At 43.4% G+C, this 20121-nt stretch overlaps 1 protein-coding gene across 15 annotated transcripts in view; it reads right to left on the bottom strand.

Moving 5' to 3' along the window:
• Window positions 1-4920: 4920 nt before the first annotated feature.
• Window positions 4921-20121, bottom strand: part of rgs3a (regulator of G protein signaling 3a) — a 158601-nt gene continuing 143400 nt past the window's right edge. For 13 of the 15 annotated variants that reach the window (XM_061799894.1, XM_061799892.1, XM_061799893.1 and 10 more), the window contains 4 exons: window positions 10291-10392; window positions 8860-8921; window positions 6772-6938; window positions 4921-6692 (listed from right to left, as the gene is read on the bottom strand). In XM_061799894.1, the coding sequence (XP_061655878.1) occupies window positions 6492-6692; window positions 6772-6938; window positions 8860-8921; window positions 10291-10392 (532 nt within the window). In that variant the 3' untranslated portion in view covers window positions 4921-6491. Of the gene's footprint in view, window positions 6693-6771; window positions 6939-8859; window positions 8922-10290; window positions 10393-10537; window positions 10885-15642; window positions 15758-20121 lie in introns of those variants that run through there. The other 2 variants (XM_061799907.1, XM_061799909.1) reach the window with 2 other exon arrangements.

The following is a 20121-nucleotide window of genomic DNA, read 5'->3' on the forward strand; positions in this document are numbered from 1 at the left end:
ACTATTTACTAAGATGTAAATCCTTAATTGAGAAACAGCCTCAGATTCTTGGAAAACTGCTGATGTGTTTTGTTCTCCTTCTCTTGTTAGGCAGTTGTCAATAAAATCGTGATGTGTGTCATGGCTACCTTCAGGATTGGGGTGGAGCGTTTATGATGGTTTATCGTTACAATTTAGGTTCAACATAATCCGAAGAGTTTGATTAAACTTTTACTTTGTATTGTTGGTGTGCAATATTGTGGCCTATTTGCTTTTAAGTTTTCATTAAAAACAACAGAAACCATTTCCGTAAACGAGGGGCATTTTTGGGGCTGCAAACGTAATCTGATGAAGTCAGTTGATTGCGATCCTATTGGGGGAGTGCATTATTGAAGCTTAGCACCTACAACATTCATCATTTAAAGTGTTTGGTTGGGCGGAAAACTAACCTGGCCTCTTACCTCTTCTCTCTCTCTCTCTCTGTCTTGCTGTCTGTGCTAAAAATAGACTGGATGATTGTAAAAACAGCACGAAAGCCTCTTGTGGACCATTTCCATGTCTCTAGGTTAAATGTCAAAATGCAACATGTTTTTATCGCAGATCTCGCGACCCGGAGCAATGTCAAAGTCAAAGGCTCCCTTGACACACGCAGACATCCGCACAAGCCTCACAGAGCTCCACACCAGCCATGGAAACTAGCGGATAAATGTTGGTGCTGCTTTCTGAGTCGAGTGTGCCAAATTGAAAATATTCCACAATAAATCTGAGGTCAGTGTTGTTACAGCCCCCTTGGCTCAGTAAAGCCGGGATTAATTTTTCTCCAGTGTGCCTGACTGAGGAAATGTGGCAGCATTTTATTCATGAGTTGACAGATGGACGCCTTGACAAGGGTGCGAGAAATAGGAATCAATGTTACCTGTGGCATGGCCTCTTGGGAGCTGAGATTTACACATCATCAAGCTACATAAGTGCTACACAGAAATTTGGGTGTATCATTTTCTCACTTTAGTTTACTTTTTCCCATTGTCCTGAAGTGGCGAATAATGCATGAATCTCAATGAAAATTCAAGCTGCAAGCAGTGATGAACAGGCCCTCGTGTTCCCTTTCTTATGGCAACTCCTCGAAATGATGAATCCATCAATCTTTGCTGCCATGCTGCGCCAACATTAGATGGAGTAGGGGGGAATGGGAAACTGGTCATTTCTTTACCCAGGGGTTGTTGGGGACCCCTAAAATGCAAAAATTTGGTAGATACAGTGCTGTGAAAAAGTAATGGCCCCCTTTTCAAATTGTTATTTTTTGGCATCGTTTCTCCACTTTAATGTTTAAGATCCATCCATCCATCCATCCATCCATTTTCAACACCGCTTATCCTGGTTAGGGTCGCGGGACGCTGGAGCCTATCCCAGCGGACTTCGGGCGAAAGGCGGACTACACCCTGAACTGGTCGCCAGTCAGTCGCAGGGCACATATAGACACGGACAACCACTCGCACGTCACTGAGTGGGAACTGAACCCACGCTGCCTGCACCAAAGTCAGGCGAGTGTACCACTACACCATCAGTGACGGGATGTTTAAGATCATGAAACAAATTGAAATATCAGACAAATATAACCCAAGTGAACTCAAAATGCTGTTTTTAAATGGTGATTTGGTTTATTAAGGAAAAAAACTATTGAAAGTTACCTGGCCCTGTGTGAAAAAGCAATTACCCCCTTTGTTAAATCATGAATTGTGGCTAATCACAATTTTTGGTTAATTTTGACTGATCACCCCCAAGCCTGACTACTTCCAGACCATTACTTTTTCACACAGGGCCAGGTAACTTGGAATAGTTTTTTTTCATTAATAAATCAAACAATCATTTAAAAACAGCATTTTAACTTCACGGGTTATATTTGTCTGATATTTACATTTGTTTGATGATCTAAACAAAGCGGGCTTGTATTTTGATCTACTCCATTTAAGGATTTCACCCAAATGAGCCCCAATTGGAAGCAGGTATCCGAGACAGAGGGGCGATGCCAAATTGCCAAGCTTTTCGGCTACTCCATCTCATGTGGGCAGAGCATGGCATCGGTTTGATGATTATTTCGAGGATTCGCCTGTTCATTGCTCCTCTCTTTTAATGTTAAACATGCGTTTGTATTGTTTGGCCTTTGTGGAGATCTGTCTTTTATTGTGCGTCTTAATGCCAGTCCCTGACATTTTAATAAAAACAAAACATCACGCTGAAGGTTCTTGTCAAGGTTGCGAATACAAAGTAGCAAAAAAAAAGAGGATTTCCTCGCCGTGTAAACACAATAACATTTTACGCAGTGTTGAAAGCAGCTGTACATAAAGATATTAAAAGTCAAAGTCATGGCATGCAGCTACCGCCATTTTAAGATAAGAGATGGCAGAGGAATCCTGATGCAGCCATATTTGGGAAAAAGACCAAGACTAAAGGAAAAACTCATGACAGCTGGATTTCCAAAACACTGACTGAGATAGAGTTTGCACAGACAACGACAGGAAGGAAATGTGGACAAAGGAATTCTGTAAGAGAATCTTGACACGGGGACTGCCCTCGCTCATGAGAGGGACAATTAAAAGAAAAAGAAAATAGTCGAGAGAGGGTGAGAAGGAAACAAGACAAAAAAGAAACTGCGTGTCGAAACAGATGGCAGCTGCTAAAGGAGATTAGGACCAGCACCACCACTTCAGACTGATCAACCCCCTCTTTTTAAGACAAACACACAAACAAATGTGCCGTGGCAGCACACAACTCCAACTGTTTCCACTAATCCCACCCCGACAGCACCCCAACCGCGCTCCTTGGATGTGTCTCATAAAGTGAAATAATATTCGACAACACATGATACTGCCGCTCCAAAACATTTTAAGCCCTGCACCCCTTCATCATCCAAAATTTAATTGCAGAAATGCTCATATTTAACTGTTCATTTTCTCAAGAAAATTCACACTTTAAGAACAATATCAATGCGTGATTGTTACACTAAATGTAACTAGTCAGAGTGGGAAAGTGGGCTTAATATCCATCCATTTGTGTACTACTGTATATGTCGGGGTGATCATTTTGTGAAATTCTTTGACACATTTGTTGCTGTTGTTTTTTTGTTTTTTTTCTATGGAAATTATTTGCCGGCACGGTGGACGACTGTTTAGCAAATCCGCCTCAGAGTTCTGGGTACCGGGGTTCAAATCCCAGCCCCGCCTGTGTGGAGTTTGCATGTTCTCCCCGTGCCTGGGTGGGTTTTCTCCGGGCACTCTGGTTTCCTCCCACATCCCAAAAACATGCGTGGTAGATTGATTGAAGACTCTAAATTGCCCGTAGGCATGAATGGTTGGTTGTTTCTATGTGCCCTGCGATTGGCTGGCGACCGGTTCAGGGTGTACCCCGCCTCCCGCCCGAAGATAGCTGGGATAGGCTACAGCAGCCCGCGACTCTAGTGAGGATAAGCGGTAAAGAAAACGGATGGATGATAATTACTAACTACAAATTCAAATAACATCCTGAACAAATATCCATCCAACCATTCAGACTCACAGTCAAACCTACGGGCAATTTAAAGTCTTCAATCAACCTACCGCGCTTGTTTTGGGGATGTGGGAGGAAACCGGAGTACCCGTAGAAAACCCACGCAGGCACGGGGAGAACATGCAAACTCCACACAGGCGGGGGACGGGATTTGAACCCAGGTCCTGAGAACTGTGAGGCAGATGTCCTAACCAGTCGTCTACCATGCTGCCTCTGTACAAAGATCTCCAAAGAAAATATAAAAATGTTGTTTATAGTGCCTGTGGCATTTTTAAGGCCATTAAAGTGCTGATTTTAAGATTGCGCACCATTTTTAAGCATAATTAAGGCATCAATTTTGGTAAATCATATTTTTAAGGAGCCAAGGACATCCTGAATAAGTCTAGATAGATTTCGGTCACGTGATCGGTATTTTTTTGTCCGCCAGGTTGGAGGTCAAGATCTGGAGGATACCGAAAGCTTGAAACAGAAAACTAGTTGACCGAATCCTGTTTGTTTTACCTGTAAAACCGGAATCCGTTACTATCACTTATGTTTTAAATATTCCAATCTCGTAAAAGTGCAAAGATGAGTGCTAAAAAGTTCACAATGCAATGTAAAGCAAGCGAGTTCTGTCTTCTCACCCTGTTTCAAAATTACACTTCGTCCCTCCTACCTCTATTGAACACTGTAGAGTAAAATCACCATTATTTGATATTGGCTAATAATCAAATTTCTCTATTCACACACACAAAAAGCACCGAAACACAGCAATGTGTCGACCTCCAATATGACGGCTGCAGGTGTGTCCAGAGGTGTCCGACGTCGTGGGAAAGCGATCTACACATCGTGTTGCACACAATGAAAGTTCAAATTGCTATTAGAAAAGTGCCCGTCATGACCTAAAACAAGATATTTTTTTATATTCAATTTGCTAAATTCTTACTGAAAGGGCATTAAAATATGTAATAAAATGGAATAAATATAATATATAATCAAAATATATAGCTATCAAATAATATAATAGTTTGACAGACAAAAACTCCACATTAACATACAATATTTCATAGCAACATTTGATTCATGAGAATTGAGCAGCTAGCTATGCTAACTCATGTCATCGCTAAAATGGCTAACTACCCAGAAAAAAAACAAAGCGCGAGATGCCTAAGTGATCAAAGGTATGTTTTGACATATTATCAAATACAAATGTGGTAGGACAGTAGAGATGTAGTTAGAACGTTAAGCTCGCTAGATCCACAGCCTTTAGGCAGTTAAATGATAATAATGTATGTTTTAGTTTTTTATCTTATTAACCTGACTTTACGAGCTATGCTACTGTTGTTTTTGTTGTTGCATGTTTGTGATGTTAGAGGACACTCATCATAAAAACAAACAATAGTCCAGGGAAAACACAGGTTGACTTTGTTCAGCTGATCGTTTTATTTATCATTAGCATTGACACCAGATGCAATGTACTGTTTTTACTTGCTATCACAGGAGATGCATTTTGACTTGTAAACAGTGAAAATGATCAAATGCATTCAGAAAACTCCTAACAAACACTGTTATTATGTATGACCATGAGAGAGAGAGATAGAGAGAGAGAGAGAGAAAAAAGAGCCACAATCGTGCCCTGTTCTTGCTCGTCACCTATTTTGTTATTCGTCAACATTACGTCATCTTATAGTTTTGGAGTCTCTTATATTTACATAAATACAGCTGAATCCCACCTTCACAGCCAGTGGGAACATACAGCTGTCGCTTAATTTTTTTTGCTTCTTTTATCACATAGTTTCTTAAAGAATTATATGCACAACCATAATGTTCCCGGCGGCCCGCTGCCGGGGGGCAAACACACAGTTAAAATCATTTCTCGCTTTAAATCCATGAAACTACTTATAGGTTTGTTGAAAGTTTCACTGTTAAGTCAAACTTAGAGCTCTAATTTTCCTTTCCTAACAAATAAAGTTAATAGAGAGCTAAAGACACTTGTCCGCCCCGCCTAAAAAAAAAAAAAATAATAATAATAATCTAAATAAACAAACAAAACCAATAATAATAATAATAATAATAATAAAACATGAAAAGTAAAAATATTGCACTTAGATTCAGGACAGCATTGGACCTGTTTGGTGGTTAAGAGGAAAGCTTTGAGCCGAGTGCTTCTGGAGGTGTCCAGCTTGTAATCCTTTTACTCTAAATAAATAGGCGAAGTGAAAAGTATTCCAAGCGACATGTTGTGTATTGCTCAGTATAACTAAGAGAGTGCAAGTTGGGAAGCCTGGAAACAAAAACGGCGGTCGGAAAAACTGAAACCATGTCCTGAGAGATGCTTCCTCGTTTATCAGCTACGTTTATGTGTTTGAAGGAAAATGCTGTTGGACTTCTCTCGCTGCGAGTCCTTTTTTTCTTGCCGTCAATACGACTTTTCAAGTCTTAAATAAGTCCATCCATGTGTATTCTTTGTCCATCAGTCTTTCAGAAGGGGCGTAGATGATTGTGAAGCAGAGCTACAGATCTCTTCTAGACATTGAGGAAACGAAGACGGGCCGCTTTTGTCGTGCCAACAGTTGGGAAGTGGTTTCACCATGGACGTTGTTGAGGAAACAAAAGGTACATGAAAATAAAAAGACTGACAAACAGTACCGGACTGTCTTTGTGTCTGGGCTTTTTTCGAACCCTGTCCTAATTTTTCAGTTCAACTGGACCAAAACATTTCTTACAAAGACAGTGATCTGACAAGCACCCAGCTTCTGCTCTCAATTAGAGGCTTTCTCATTTCATATTTTTAGCAAACAGTCCATCTGCTCCATGAGTAAACTACATTCCTTTGCAGTGCCATTAGCTTTCCTGCAACCACTAAAAACAAATGAGAAGTTATAGCAAACAGGATGACAGACAAAACATTACAAAATAAAAAGGCAAGAGAGAGGAAGAAACTTGGCATCCCAAACACGCTCTCTCCTCTGGGGAGAACCTTTAGCCTCTTATGATGAAGAGGACGTCGAAGTGGAGCTGGCCTTTTTTTGGTTGATCAAGTCCAAGTAGAGTTCTGAGCGCAGGAAGCGAGGGTATGAGTCTTTCTCCATTAGCCCGTATATCCGCCTTTGCGCCAGCTCAAAGCAGGAGCGCGTCACATTCTGCAGGTTGTCCTTTGTGTGATCCCGAGTGTACGAGTCCAGGTTCACCTAGATCGGAAGAAATGGCGCGTTAATATGAAGAAGATACAAAATGAAGGTGGATACAGGCTTCAATCTTCTTCCTCACCTCTTTACAAGACTGGATGGCGATGTATTCTGCAAAGATCTTCTTTGCTTTTGAGGCCATCTTGGACTGCGACTTAATCTTTTTGTACTCCTCGCACGCCAGCCAAAATTCCAGATTCTCCTCGCTGAACTCGGTGCGCAAGAATGCTCTGAAGGCTGCCAGGCCATCTGAAGGAGAGCAGCGAGAGGGAGAGAGGGACAATAATGATGAGGATAAACAAAAGGGAGCGTTGACTGGGCGCCATGGCAACGTTCCTTAGAATTGGTCAACCCCAAAATAGATCTGCCATTTTAAGTCATGTGGTTGTAATAAAGCAGGAGACCCAAAGGAAACAAAGAAAGAAGTGTTCCAAACTGCAGACCTAGTAACTTGCAGAATGGTAAAATTTGTACACTAAAATCCGTAAAACCTGTATATTCTTCAACACTGTTAGGAAATGGTAATGGGTCTTGCACAACGGTACTACTACTACTGGAGGATTTTCCACTTTTTTGGCAATAAAATCCCTAAACGCAAAACTGAAATCTACACAGAATGTTTGACCCTTTAGACCTGACACTGGAGAGGTACTACCACTTTGTAATTTTACATGTTGTTTTGTAAGGAGAGAGATTTGCCTCAAAATTATTTACACAAATATGTCCTACACGTGTTTTTCAGATCCACAAATGTATTTGCGATTTGCACACATTTTTTCAAATCCACAAATACAGCCGTGATTTACGCACCTTTTTCAAATTCACAAATATATGCGCAATTTACATGTTTTTTTTTTTTTTAAGTTTTGTGTGCATTTATCATGACTTATCATTTGTAAATATTCAATTTTGCCTGTGAATTGTTGAAGGTGCGTTTGTGGATCAGCGGGCACGCGTGTTCATTTCTGAGACAAACGTAACGCAGTTTTCAAGATAGTCACACACGCACAAGTCGAGTCCCGTCCCTCCCTCCCTCCGCTAGGTGGCAGTGTTGCTGTCTCCGTTGATGACGACTGCAAGTATGGGAATCCAACGGCCTGTGGTCCGAGCCTGCTGTAATCCCCAGTAAACCGACCACGGCCGAACAAGATGGACAACCGGCAGCACCGTCATTAGTAAAAGTAAAAATAAAAAGAAACCGCTTTCCTCATCTGTGACCAAGATTAAAAAAACATCTTATTATTACAGTGTTTAAATAATAACAGTGGCTCGCTCTCAATCTTCTATTTTATAGTCTATGTGAATGGTAGTACCCGCTGTGTTTTTGGCAAATCCCTAACCCAAAAGAGCTGCACAATCTTCCAACACTGTTAGACCCTAAGGATCTGATATAGGGTTTTGCAGATTGGAAAAATAGATTCTTGATTTTGCATATTTTCTGCAATAAAACACAAAGTAAGACCCCAGATGCTGCAAAGTCTTCAACGCTGTTGCAGAACAGTTCTAGCACTTGATGTTTTTGTATTAAAACCTCTTAGCCCTAAAAAGAAGCACTGTCCTCCACTCTCTTAGACCTTACAGACCTGGCAATAGAACAGTACGCTTGATTCTTGAGTATTTGCACTAACACTACCCCCCAGCAATAAGATACCTTGTACAAAATCATGGGGGTTCTAGAGCAACGGGACTGGAGCCTATGCAGCTGATGAATTTTTCGCAGCAGAGTTAATGATTTGAGGAAAACGGCATCTCAGAGAGAGAATGGCCGGAAGCCGAATCTCCCCACACCTCCCCGCCTGCACCTTTCCGTTCCCATGACTCAAGCGGCATGGCTGATAATCGGGATTCACGGCAGGCTGGAGTCTTACCTCACTCCGCGGAAGAGAGGAATCTACATGCGGAACGAGGAACAGATGTAGCTCTGGCTTTACGTCAGCTGCTCTACTTTGATCAGCACTGAAGGATGTGGTGGTCGGGGAATATGAGTAAGAGTCACAATGTGTTTCTTTGTGGTGCATCCGGGATTAATTTGCAGGCCAGTGACTGTGTCCATGTGTTTGTGTTGACGATGCGTGCTCCCCCAAGAATGTAGTGCATGTCCTCCCACTGTAACCAATCACATGCATGAAGAGACAGTAGAGTTCAAGAGAAATAAATTGAAGTCACTTACATTTGTGTGCCAGCAGCTTGTCAAGGGAGTCCCCCCACTTGAGCGCATCCTCCGGGGTGGGCCTGCAGATAAAAGCAGAGCGGTTCTTGAGTAAGCCCATCTCTGCCAGGTTTCTCATGGTGTGACCCATTCGCCAGAAGCACTGTGCCACACGACTGAGCCAAAACACTGCTTCCTTCCTTCCTTCCTTCCTTGTCACCCTAGTCTGTGTCTTAATGCTCCCGCTCGCTGGTTTCAGGCTTGTGAGTGGCGAAAACAGCTCGAGCCATGTGTCCGTCTGCTCGAGTCCGCCAGGGGGGAGGCTTTTATAAACCCAGTGAATGGAAGTCGCAAGGCGGGATAGGAGGGGCTTCAACTAGCCAATGGATGAATGTTTTGGTTTGAGTAGCCTCCCCCCTCTAGAGAGTCTGTCTGCAGCCACCATCACCACCAGACACCAGCTTTCATGCTCTCTTCACTGCATAAGGAGGCATGCAGCTTATCTTTGAACTCAGCAGACAGTCTGTCTAATAATGACGAGTTATTTACATGCTACTTGTGTCTGGAGCAATGTGATACGTTGCTTTCATTGAACAACCTTCCCGATAAGTTAATGGCTTCTTAAAACACATTATTAAGACGGGATTTTGGAATGTTTATGTCCAATAAATATGCAAACTACCTGGTTCAACACAATCCTAAGGGACATTTTTAAGACTTCTGAACACCGGATAGAAGATTAAGGGTCATGTTTAAGGAAAATGAAGGCTTTGATTTTGGAAAATTTAATGTATCACTGTTCTGCCGACACCCTTTTAGTTTGACAAGACGGACTTTTTAGGCCCCGAGTTGAATAAGCAACACATGGGGAGTAAAAGCTATGATTAGAGATCAAATCTATTAAATTACTTTTTAAAATTGAAATGATTATTAAAATGTCATTTTTAGTTCAATATTTCTTCATGGATTCATTTTTTTTTTTTTTAAGTTACTCATGCAGCCAATATGGACTCTTACATTCATTTTATTACCAGTCTCGGTCAAGTAATACATAATATAGACTGACCCAACTGTCCCAATGTACCATTTAAGGTACATTACTTTTTTGAGGTTTACTAACTTACATAAATACAATGAATGGAATCTCTTAATCATCTCATGAGAAGAAATTTATAGTGTCAAAATGAGGGGAATGCAAGTTGGGAATTGAACCTGTGCCCCCCTAGTCCAAACGTCCTTACAAGCCAAATTTTGTGTGATGCATAAAAATGTATTCATGAGTTAGTTAAAGTAGACTTAAAAATTTAAACAAAGCCAGAAAGTTCAAATTCCAACCCATTCAACTTCGTACTTCTGTCTTTCCGAGACGGCCGTCAGGTCATCAGGAGTCAAGTCTAGACCCGGAAAGGTGGTTCACACGCTCACACACATAGTCAGGAAGTGGCCACTTACTTGACTGACTTCATGGTTTTGTCCAACTTTCCGGCTGGGTTGCTTCCCGGAGATTCGTTCCTCCGCCGTAGGAAAGCCAAGCGGTTCTTCATGTCTTTGGCCCTGCAAGGGGAAGAAAAGAAGAATCAGACGATTCCCAAAAAACAAAGTCCTAGTACAATCCAATGTCCAGTGTTGTAAATCCAGTCCGTGTGAAATGTAAGCCACACACAGTGGGAAACGATAAAGAAAATAAAGGCATGCATACATTTTAAGTCTTCAGGCAGTTGCGCAGGAATGATAAAACAGGATATTCCGAAAAGGCGTGTTGTCACTTGCTGTTAGCCTCTCATGTCGGTGGTTTATCTAACCCAAAAAAAAAAAAAAACTCTCTCCTGTAGATGTGCCACTGGCAGGTTCCTCGGCAGGGACTAAGCCAAAGTGTTGAAGGCTGAGGAGAGAGATTCAATCCTCACTCCGCTGGTTTGATCATGCCATTCTTCTGTGTGCCCGGTGGGGATGCTGAGAGGGAGCTGACCACTGGGGCCAAGGCCGTGGTGACCCCCCCCGACTTCATCCGCTGCATCTCAAAAATTCTCCTGACCACCCACCATACCTGCTTAAACCCGTACCCCTCCACCCCCCGCCTTGAACGCACACCCATTCCACAGACAGAGAGAGAGAGAGAGAAAGAGCGAGAGGCATGCTCATCACACTCCCAGAGGCCTCTGACGGAAATGTGCACATTCTCCTAATCCCACGGTGCATGTCCTGGCTTTTCCCGACCTGAAGCACATGCGCTGTAATTGGGATGTGACCTCACTCAACACCCATTTCCTGAGTCCCTGCTTTTGATTTCCACTGTGAGTTGGCAGTCCTGGTAATAGTCCAACCCGGACGCGTGGCTGCCAACTGTCCCTCTACCAGGGATCGATCTAAACCACCATCCACCTCCCTAGGGATTGTGGGGGTGGGAGGCACCGAGACTGAATTAAGGAACATGACTTCCACTAATGGATGCTTGGCCTTCAGAAATACACATCTCCATTGTTATGACTATGAGTCTGAATGGTAATCCGGTGTGATAGCATCTTACATGATCAGCAGGGAAAATGCAACTGTTTTCCAACTTGGGCAGGACAAGAAACAGGCCTGTGAACAGGTTACAAATTACGGTTTCCACTTAAATACACAGGTTCTTCGGTCTACTGTAAATTTTGAGTACGGTTTCAGTTGCAGACACGCAACACAAATTTTTACGGAATTTGTAACATACTGTAGTCAATCACTAACCTTTGCTAACACAGTCGTGAAGTCAGAATTACAGTAAATATTAGTATGAAAAAAATATTGCATGTAAAGAGTCCTCATCACCGTAAGATGTCCCTAGTTTTTAGTTTAAATAAAGGAATTGTATGACTTCGTGCAGTAATGCTGTGATTTTGAACACTCACATACAGACAACGACAAAACAATCGACGTTCATACAATAGTGCAAGAAAACGATGTAATATGCAATTATGCATCCCAGGCCAGTAGTTGGCGCAAACGCTTTGCATCTTTTTTCTACTTCAATGGCAGTTGGGTCCTCGGTTTACTTCCCTACGATCATAACGTACACTAATACAGTAGTATAATTCATCGTCATAATTAAACAAAGATTTGTAAGTAAAACAATTCTAAGCCATAAATATAAAACAAGTAAGTAAGTATGGTGGAAACAGATAGTGCCTTCTTGAGTCATGTGACGATGTATTCCTACACCGCTGTAGGTGTTGTTCGTAACCTCCAAATGTCGTCTGTTGGGAACGACGTTAACCGAGACCTAACTGTGGTATATGCATTAACATTCTAATGATGGTCTTCTGCATTTCTGTATATTGCATCAATGTAACTTTATTTTTAATTCTGAGGGGGCGGGGGGGGGGAAGAGAGAGGCCTCAACTTTGTCTTAAATCCGATTTCACAATCAATTCCCTCTCCTGTTCCTCCTATTTTAAAGCAACACCTCAACGTCGATACGGCAGCAATGGCACGCACACACACAGAGCGATGAGTCATCGGTTGATAGAAAAGGTTGTCATGGCGCTGCATGAATCAGCCTTAAAGCAGATGTGAAATACAGGCCCTGGCTCTTTCTCTTTTGGGGAAACACCGGGGCACTCTGATTTGAACAACTCGTACTTGTCAGCCTGAGGCATATACTCTTACCCCAATAATAAAAACTCTTGCTGTTAAACCAACTCATAACACAAGTACAGGCTCTGTTTTTGTGGTGGGAGGTTTCACAAAAATTACTTAAGTCGCTCTACCTTGCCTGGAAAATATTGTGTTGGCCTGACAAAAGAGGATTTCTTCTGCTTCAGGGTGCCAATGTGGTAATAATGTGAAGACGATGTCCTGACGTTTGAGGGAAGCAAAGCGTGCCATTGTCCTGCCATCGTGTGGCTGTCAACAGATATTGCACAATTTGAGTTTTATTCCCCACCACTATGTAACATCTTGGGCAAATCGGCGCCTCACAGACGTAACAGTAAAGCCTGCTTTTATTCCCTGGCCCCTTCAGACAGAAACCTAAGTGGGAAATTGCTGTGTTTGAAGTGTGCATTCGCACAGCCATTGTGGCTTTGGGAATCCAGATAATTAGAGGTGTTGCCACGTCAATGCTAGCCTCTGGAACATCGACAACTACTTTTAAAACAGAGGAGTGTGGGCAACGACTCTCAAGTGTTCAACTTCACACTCTGGTCGTGACCTTTACACACTGGTACACAGCTGATACTACGTTGGAAGACTGCAAATTCGCGGGTCGACTTCCACTACTTCGTCCACCCTTTCCCCACCGTACCCCGTCCGTGCTTTAAAACAAACAGCTGCACAGCACACAAACCAATTTTTAAAAGGTGAGAGCATCCAGACGACTGGGTAGAAGTAGAAGAAGAAGAAGAAGAAGAAGAAGAAGAAGATATACACACACACACACCCTACTTTAGATACCAGTGTAAAAGAGGTTAGTGTTCCAAAATAGACCATTTGGCACAAAGCTGCCGTGTATCCTTCAATTTTTCTGGACACAGAAAAAGTTTGGATCTACACTACTGAATGGGATAATTATTAGACTCGTGCCTGCAAACATTCTTATTCATCCAGGTCATTTCATTTTCAGGGCTGGAACAGTCCAGTTGCAATGTAGTCAATGCCAAACTAAAAAAAAAGCGTCAATGGTAATCAATGAGTACAAGAGCCTTATGCCTTTAACCCTAATATTTTAAACAGAATAGAATTGGCAAACTGACTTTTTCTTAATCGTTCTCTTAGCAAACAGTTGACTGTGATAACAGTAAAGTTCTGGCAACTTTACATTTCAGGGCATACTTGCAGTCATTCCTCTATTGTAAAGCCTTTCCTTAGTTGGACTGCAACCTGCAATGACGCATGTGATAATTAAAAATCACAACAGCACAGCTATCGAGTAGTTGTTCGAGAGCTTTTACTGCCTACTGACAATACACTAATGGCTCTTCCCCAAATCCCCAGTTTCCCATAACCTTGCATTCAAGCATTTCAATTTTTCGTCATCTCTCCAGCTGGGTCACCTAAAATAGCTGAATCGTCGTCTGATTTCAAACAACACCCCTGCCATTAGCGTAATCTGCTTTACGACTGGACCACGATCTGATAGCGATGATCACATTAGCACATCCTGATATTTCAACCCCCGCTGGCCTCCCAGATTGTATTTTCCAAACTCCCGTCCGTGTCGTGACACTGGAATGTGGGGTTTAGGGTCTGAGCGGGCTTCGACAATTATCTGACGGCTGGGGCCCTCTGTATTCCCTACTTGCGCGACTCACATTAGTTGCGCTAATGGCAGTGTGCAAAGTAGGCCGCTTTCCCTGGGACAGGCTGCAGGCATGCTGCAGATGACGGTGTTACACTGGGGTGAGGTCTAAAAGGAGGAATGTCAGAGTGCCTTTGTTTACACGACACTGTTTTGACCTAAAACCAGATTGAAACTTTCCGTCGTTTTTGTCCATTTGTTGATATGACAACAGCACCTTTGAAAGCAAGTCTCAAAGTGGAAGTTTTTCAAAACCAAAATGTTGTAGTTTCTGTATAAATGCTAAGAAATGGAGGACAATAGCAGTGTTCAATGTAGGCATAAACAACAATGACTGACCACACAGTTGTGGCAGCTTTTTTTCTGGTATGGATCGCAGAAAATTAATTATAGTATGTTCGACCTTAGAACTTTCACTGTACGCTTTTGGAAAAAGCGGCGTACACACATATTGATTTTTAACATCTAATGAGAGACCCCAGTTATTACGAGGATAAATTCATTGCGTGTGCTTAGTGCTGTGATAGTGTGTGGTGTACTTGAGAAGACCAATATAGACACACACACATAAACATATCCACACCGGCAATCTTGACTCGCCTCCCCCAAACTAGATGTCTATCGTAGAACCAAGACTGACCTGTGCGAGGCAGCGTGGTGCCACAGGGGCCCAGGTGCCGGGAAATATCGAAGGTTTAACATTTCTGATTGTCGGACCCCGACTGTTCACTGAGCAGATTGTGAAAAAGAAATCCTCAAATCCTGCCCGATTATCGAAATGTGTGCTGCACACCAACTACTGGCCTGGAATTTGTACTACATCATGAAGCCTTTTGCACATCAAAACTTTCCAGTTGTTACTAGGTTGTTGTCATGTAAACATGACCTTTATTTACAGAAGGCTGACAACATGACGCCGTGCTCAAATCATGTCCATTTTTGTCTTTGTGCCAGTGTAATGGGTCAGTGAGACTTTAATGAGCGTAGTTTGTCCTGCTCTTTGCGGTCTGCAGCCAAAGGCAGTAGAAAAGCACTGCAGAAAGTGTAAACGGAGGCATGGAAATCTAATTATGGTGGAAAGAAGGTCACTGCAATATTCCTAGAAGAACGGTAAAAAGGGGAATTGTCCTTAATTGTATCCATAAATATACCAGCACAGCCACGTGCTGCACGCTTTTCCCTCGATTGACACCTAAAAGGAGAAGCTCTATTTCCTTCGCCTCCTCGACACACACCATGTGCATGCCCTATTCTTAAAATCCAGGTTGCTATGATGATACTAATAAAAAGGTCTCCAGTTAGAAGTCAAAGCGGCTTCCTGCACAGAATAGCTGGGAAGGCACTTGGGCCTCATTGGGGAAGTCTCCCTCTCCCTGGCTGAGATTGTTAAATGAGATCCACGGCGGGGTCACATATCTTCTCGCCAAGCTTAGAATTCCTGCAGAATGCCAGTGCACACACACACACACACGCACACGCACACACACACGCCCACACACACACACACATACACACACATTTCTCGTTCTTACCTTTCCAGGTACTTCTCAGAGAAATCGACCATCGTGTGAAACATGGGCCAGATTTGTTTGCCGTGATGGCATGTAGGCCTTTGTCTTAAGTGTGTGGGTTTATTTGGCAATGACATTCCCCTCAGTCCCCGGAGGCTCCGACGGGTGCCTTTATAGCACCTGGGGTCTGGAGGAGGCGGACTCTCACACCACCCAATCGCCTCTTTGTGTTTACAGTGGATAGATTCCTTCCACTGAGCCTGAGTGGCTTTGCTCAGTGTATGTTACTAGACTGACATCACATTTGATTTTTTTCTTGTAAACAAATCACTACTACTTTCGTAGTCTGCTCAGCAAGTGCACAGCAAGGATATAGTATCGTTTGCACTTAAAAGTGAGTCACTTGAAAGATGTAATCTGCCTGAGAGGAGTTTTAAACACCTCTTGATCAGCACACAGATTATCCTCAAAGGAATGGTTTGATTTAGGGTAATAAGAGTGTATTTTTGCAAAGTTTCAATAACAGATGGTAACAATGTCAAAAGAGTAAATGGTCATACAGACCTGCAAAAACACCGTAATATGCATGCCAGGCCAGTAGATAGTGATGTAGCTTTGCAAAGAATTGTCTTTTGAATACACTTCAACTGCATACAGAAGGTCCTTTGTTTATGATGGAAGTCCATTCCGACAGTAGCGACTGTAGCGAAACCCAGACTGAACACTGAAAGGAGACCTACACTACGTGTATGAGAAAATGTTTGTTTTCATACAACGCAGTAGTCTTGTAAACGAGCGACCAAAGCAACACTGGTTTTATGCGAACAACCCCTTAGTGTTTCTAGTTCTTTGCGCTTTCAGTTTATTACTGTATTTTGTTGCTACTTGTCAGAAAATGTAGTTGTGTTTGGCTCGCATTGCTCAGGGGTGAACAACACCTGGTCTGAGTCAACACAAAAGAAGAGGGAGGGTGATCTGGGGTTCGGGTTATGGCAGACATATTGGCGATGTTTTAAGGAGAACAGCTGCACTCGGATGCCGAAAAATGAGACAGTTTGACAAAACAATTAGATTAATAAGTGCAGGAAATGAGGCAGAGGAAGCTGGTCAGACTGGCCTTAACAAAATATTACCATATTCCTATAAATGAGTTGTGTCTCACTCAAATTACAGCATGAATAATTAAAACTAAAACCACACAACTTCTTTCCATTCAACTTTGGGGAGGGGGAGCCACAGGTGCCGGGCATTTTTGTGGAAATTCTAACCAAAAATGTTTACAGGGGTTTTCAACGGACTTCCGTTTCTGTGGGGGCAACATAACCTGAATTTGTATGTAAGTCAAAGTTAGCTCAGTCACTAACCTACGCTAAAGCAGTAGTAAACACTTCTAGGCCATATATTTAAAATTTACTAATGTAAAACATCAAGTATGTCACTAACTCAGCGTCCCTTCTTGTGCCACATATTCTTATGGCGCTATGCAAACCAGTTCATTGCGTGCCATTCATAACCTCTAAACGTTGTATGTCGGCACCATCGTAAACCGAGTAGTGTGGTGCTGAAGACCTCACTACTGTGACCGAGACTTGCCTGAGAGCAGAACTCACCGAGACCGAGATAAGACCACGACTTTTGTGAGTAGAGACCGTGACAAGACCAAGACCATGAAAATAAATTTAAAATAAAACAAGAACAATGTTGAACACTTAAAGAGGATTCAATTTTGACTTTTATTTTTCTTTTAAATACATTTTAAGCCAAAAATACAGTGTCTGCAACTCTTTCAAAGCACAACATGCAACAATCTCAAATTTATACAATTTGTTTTCAATTAAATTCTTGCAAACTATAAATTATTGTATGTATTCAAGAGTGCATTTAATAAACATGAGAGACTGCCCTATTTTGTGACCTAAACGTGCACGGTGGGTCTCATAATAATGCCAATTTAAGGTGGAATTAAAACCTCTTTCCAGAAATAGCTCAGAAAGAAAAAATTGGATGCGCTGGTGTTACTTGCACCTTTACAGTACGTTTGCTTACCAGTGTTTGTGGTTTCTTTCGAGATGCTGGCTAAAGTTCAGCGTTGTTCCGGGTGTTTCAGTGGGTTGAAGACTGCAGAATTGGCACACCACAGAGTGTTTTCTTTCACATGTTGTTTTAAATATGAAGTATTTGTTTACAACGCCAAATTTAACTACCGCTGAGTTAGCAGACATGCATTGCTCTGGGATCTCGTCGCTCAGTTTCTTGGGTGGTGGGCGCAGCAGCCAGCTTGTCATCAGGATATCATCCGCAGACCAACGGCCAGACAGAGCAGGCAAACCAATCCCTTGAATCTGCCCTCTGTGGTGTTGCCGCACGCAACCCCCCATCCTGGACCTCATTCCTCCCATGGATTGAGTACGCCCACAACTCCCTCGCCAGTTCCGCTACCGGTATGTCCCCATTCATGGCTTGCTATGGTTACCAACCCCCATTATTCATAGAACAGGAGCAGGCAGTGGCAGTCCCCGCCGTCAAGGATCATCTCCGGAGAATCCAGGCCGTGTGGAAAGACGTCCGAGCGGCGTTGACCTGGTCCGCCGCACGCAATAAACACCTCGCGGAACGTCATCGCTCCCCGACGCCCGAATACAAGTTGGGCCAATCTGTCTGGCTTTCTTCTCACGACCTCCCGCTTCAGACAGAGTCCCGGAAATTCACTCCGCGTTTCATTGGTCCCTTCCCCATTACCAAGATCATCAATCCCACTTCCGTCCAATTGAAGCTTCCACAGTCTCTGAAAATTCATCCCACATTCCACGCCTCTTTGCTGAAATCTCTCTCCACCTGCGCCCTAAGCCCTCCGGCCGAACCCCATCCACTCCCCTGGGTTATTGACGACCATCCGGCCTTCAGGGTGTCGCGCATCCTCGACATGAGGCCTAGTGGGAGGGGGTTCCAGTACCTTGTCGACTGGGAAGGGTACGGGATTCCTGGATTTCCCGGAAGCTCATCCTCGATCCTACTCTTTTGGAGGACTTCTACGCGGCTCACCCGGGGAAGCCTGGCAGGATGCCGGGAGGCGTCCGTTGAGAGGGGGGTACTGTCATATACTGCCCTGCAGTTCCATTATTGGAGCGGGGAGGGCGCTTTGTGTCCTCTCTCTCCCCCATCCCCTCTCTGTTTTCAGCACCTGTCTTCAATCAGCCTCATCACCACCGGTGTATATAAGCTTGCCTGTTCCTGGAACTCCTCGCCCAAGTATTGCAGGCTCACCTAGCGGTACCACGGCCCACCTTATGTCAAGTAAGCTATACTGTTCCTCGCTTCCCTTGTTAACTCTTGTGTCTCCTCGTTGTCAGTGCTCCTCTGTGTTCCTGACCCACGTCATTCCTGCCACCAAGCCAGCCGCCTGTTCTGTCCACTGCCTGCCACCTGTCCACGCTGCCGCCTACCAACACATCCAGGACCACCTCCAGAACCTTTCCTCAATAAACTGTTCATCATTTTACATCTGCCTCCGCCTGCTCTTGGGTCCAGCTACTCCCCACACGTGACAGAGGCGCCCGCATTGCATCACGTGACTGACGCATTGGGCCGCGCGACCACTATGCGGCACTTCACGCACACACGGCAAAAACTGTTGCTGCGCCCAGAATTCCGCCGAGATCATCTCTCATGATCGGTCCGTTTTACTCACATGCTGTGATGACGTACTCAGCTTTCCCCTTGGTTCCACATATCACCTACGCCGCCGGCTTCTTGATCAATTTTGCAGTATAATTAAACGCATCATCTGGTCATCTAGGTCCATTTGTTCTAGCAGACATTCGCCATTGTTGTTGCTTTGTTCCTTGTTCCGGAAAGGAAAGTAAAAATGGCTACCGGAAATGGCGATAAAATGCAGAGGAAACTACACCCTGTAGTGTCCTAGCCGTAGCGACATCCCCGACTAGGAATAAAACTGAAGCCCATTTTCAAAACAGGGCGCGTGTATTGCGCTCAAGTATAAAGGCAAACTGCGTGCAGGATTGCCGCAGTGACGTCAGCGCGGTCGCCGCCTGCAAGAGTATAAAGAAGCCTTCAGTCACAACACAGTGAAGGCTGTAACAGATGAATTGAGGGCATCAGTTGCTTTATCAAGTGCTTCTCCTTATTATCACATTAAAGAAGTTGAAGAATACCAGATCAGTACTGGTCTCGACAGAAAGTCGGTCAATCCAAGTCACAGACAAGACCAAGACGTTCAAAATGTGGTCTTGAGAACCATCTTGAAACCAAGACCAGTCTTGAGTGTTACAACACTAATACAGAGGACCACCTGTATAGATGACAGCCCCCTTCTTACTCTTCAATGCAAATGGTACAGTCTTATGTATGTTCACGGTTTACACAATATAACCAATGACTTCATGTAACTCAGTACTGTAGATTCATGCAACTACATGTTTATTTGCTGCCATCTTGTGACTGCATAGTGGCACTGGCTTGATAGCTTTACGATAACATTTC

This window comes from Phyllopteryx taeniolatus, chromosome 15 (genome assembly GCF_024500385.1).
Source record: "Phyllopteryx taeniolatus isolate TA_2022b chromosome 15, UOR_Ptae_1.2, whole genome shotgun sequence".
In the NCBI taxonomy this organism is placed as follows: domain Eukaryota; kingdom Metazoa; phylum Chordata; class Actinopteri; order Syngnathiformes; family Syngnathidae; genus Phyllopteryx; species Phyllopteryx taeniolatus.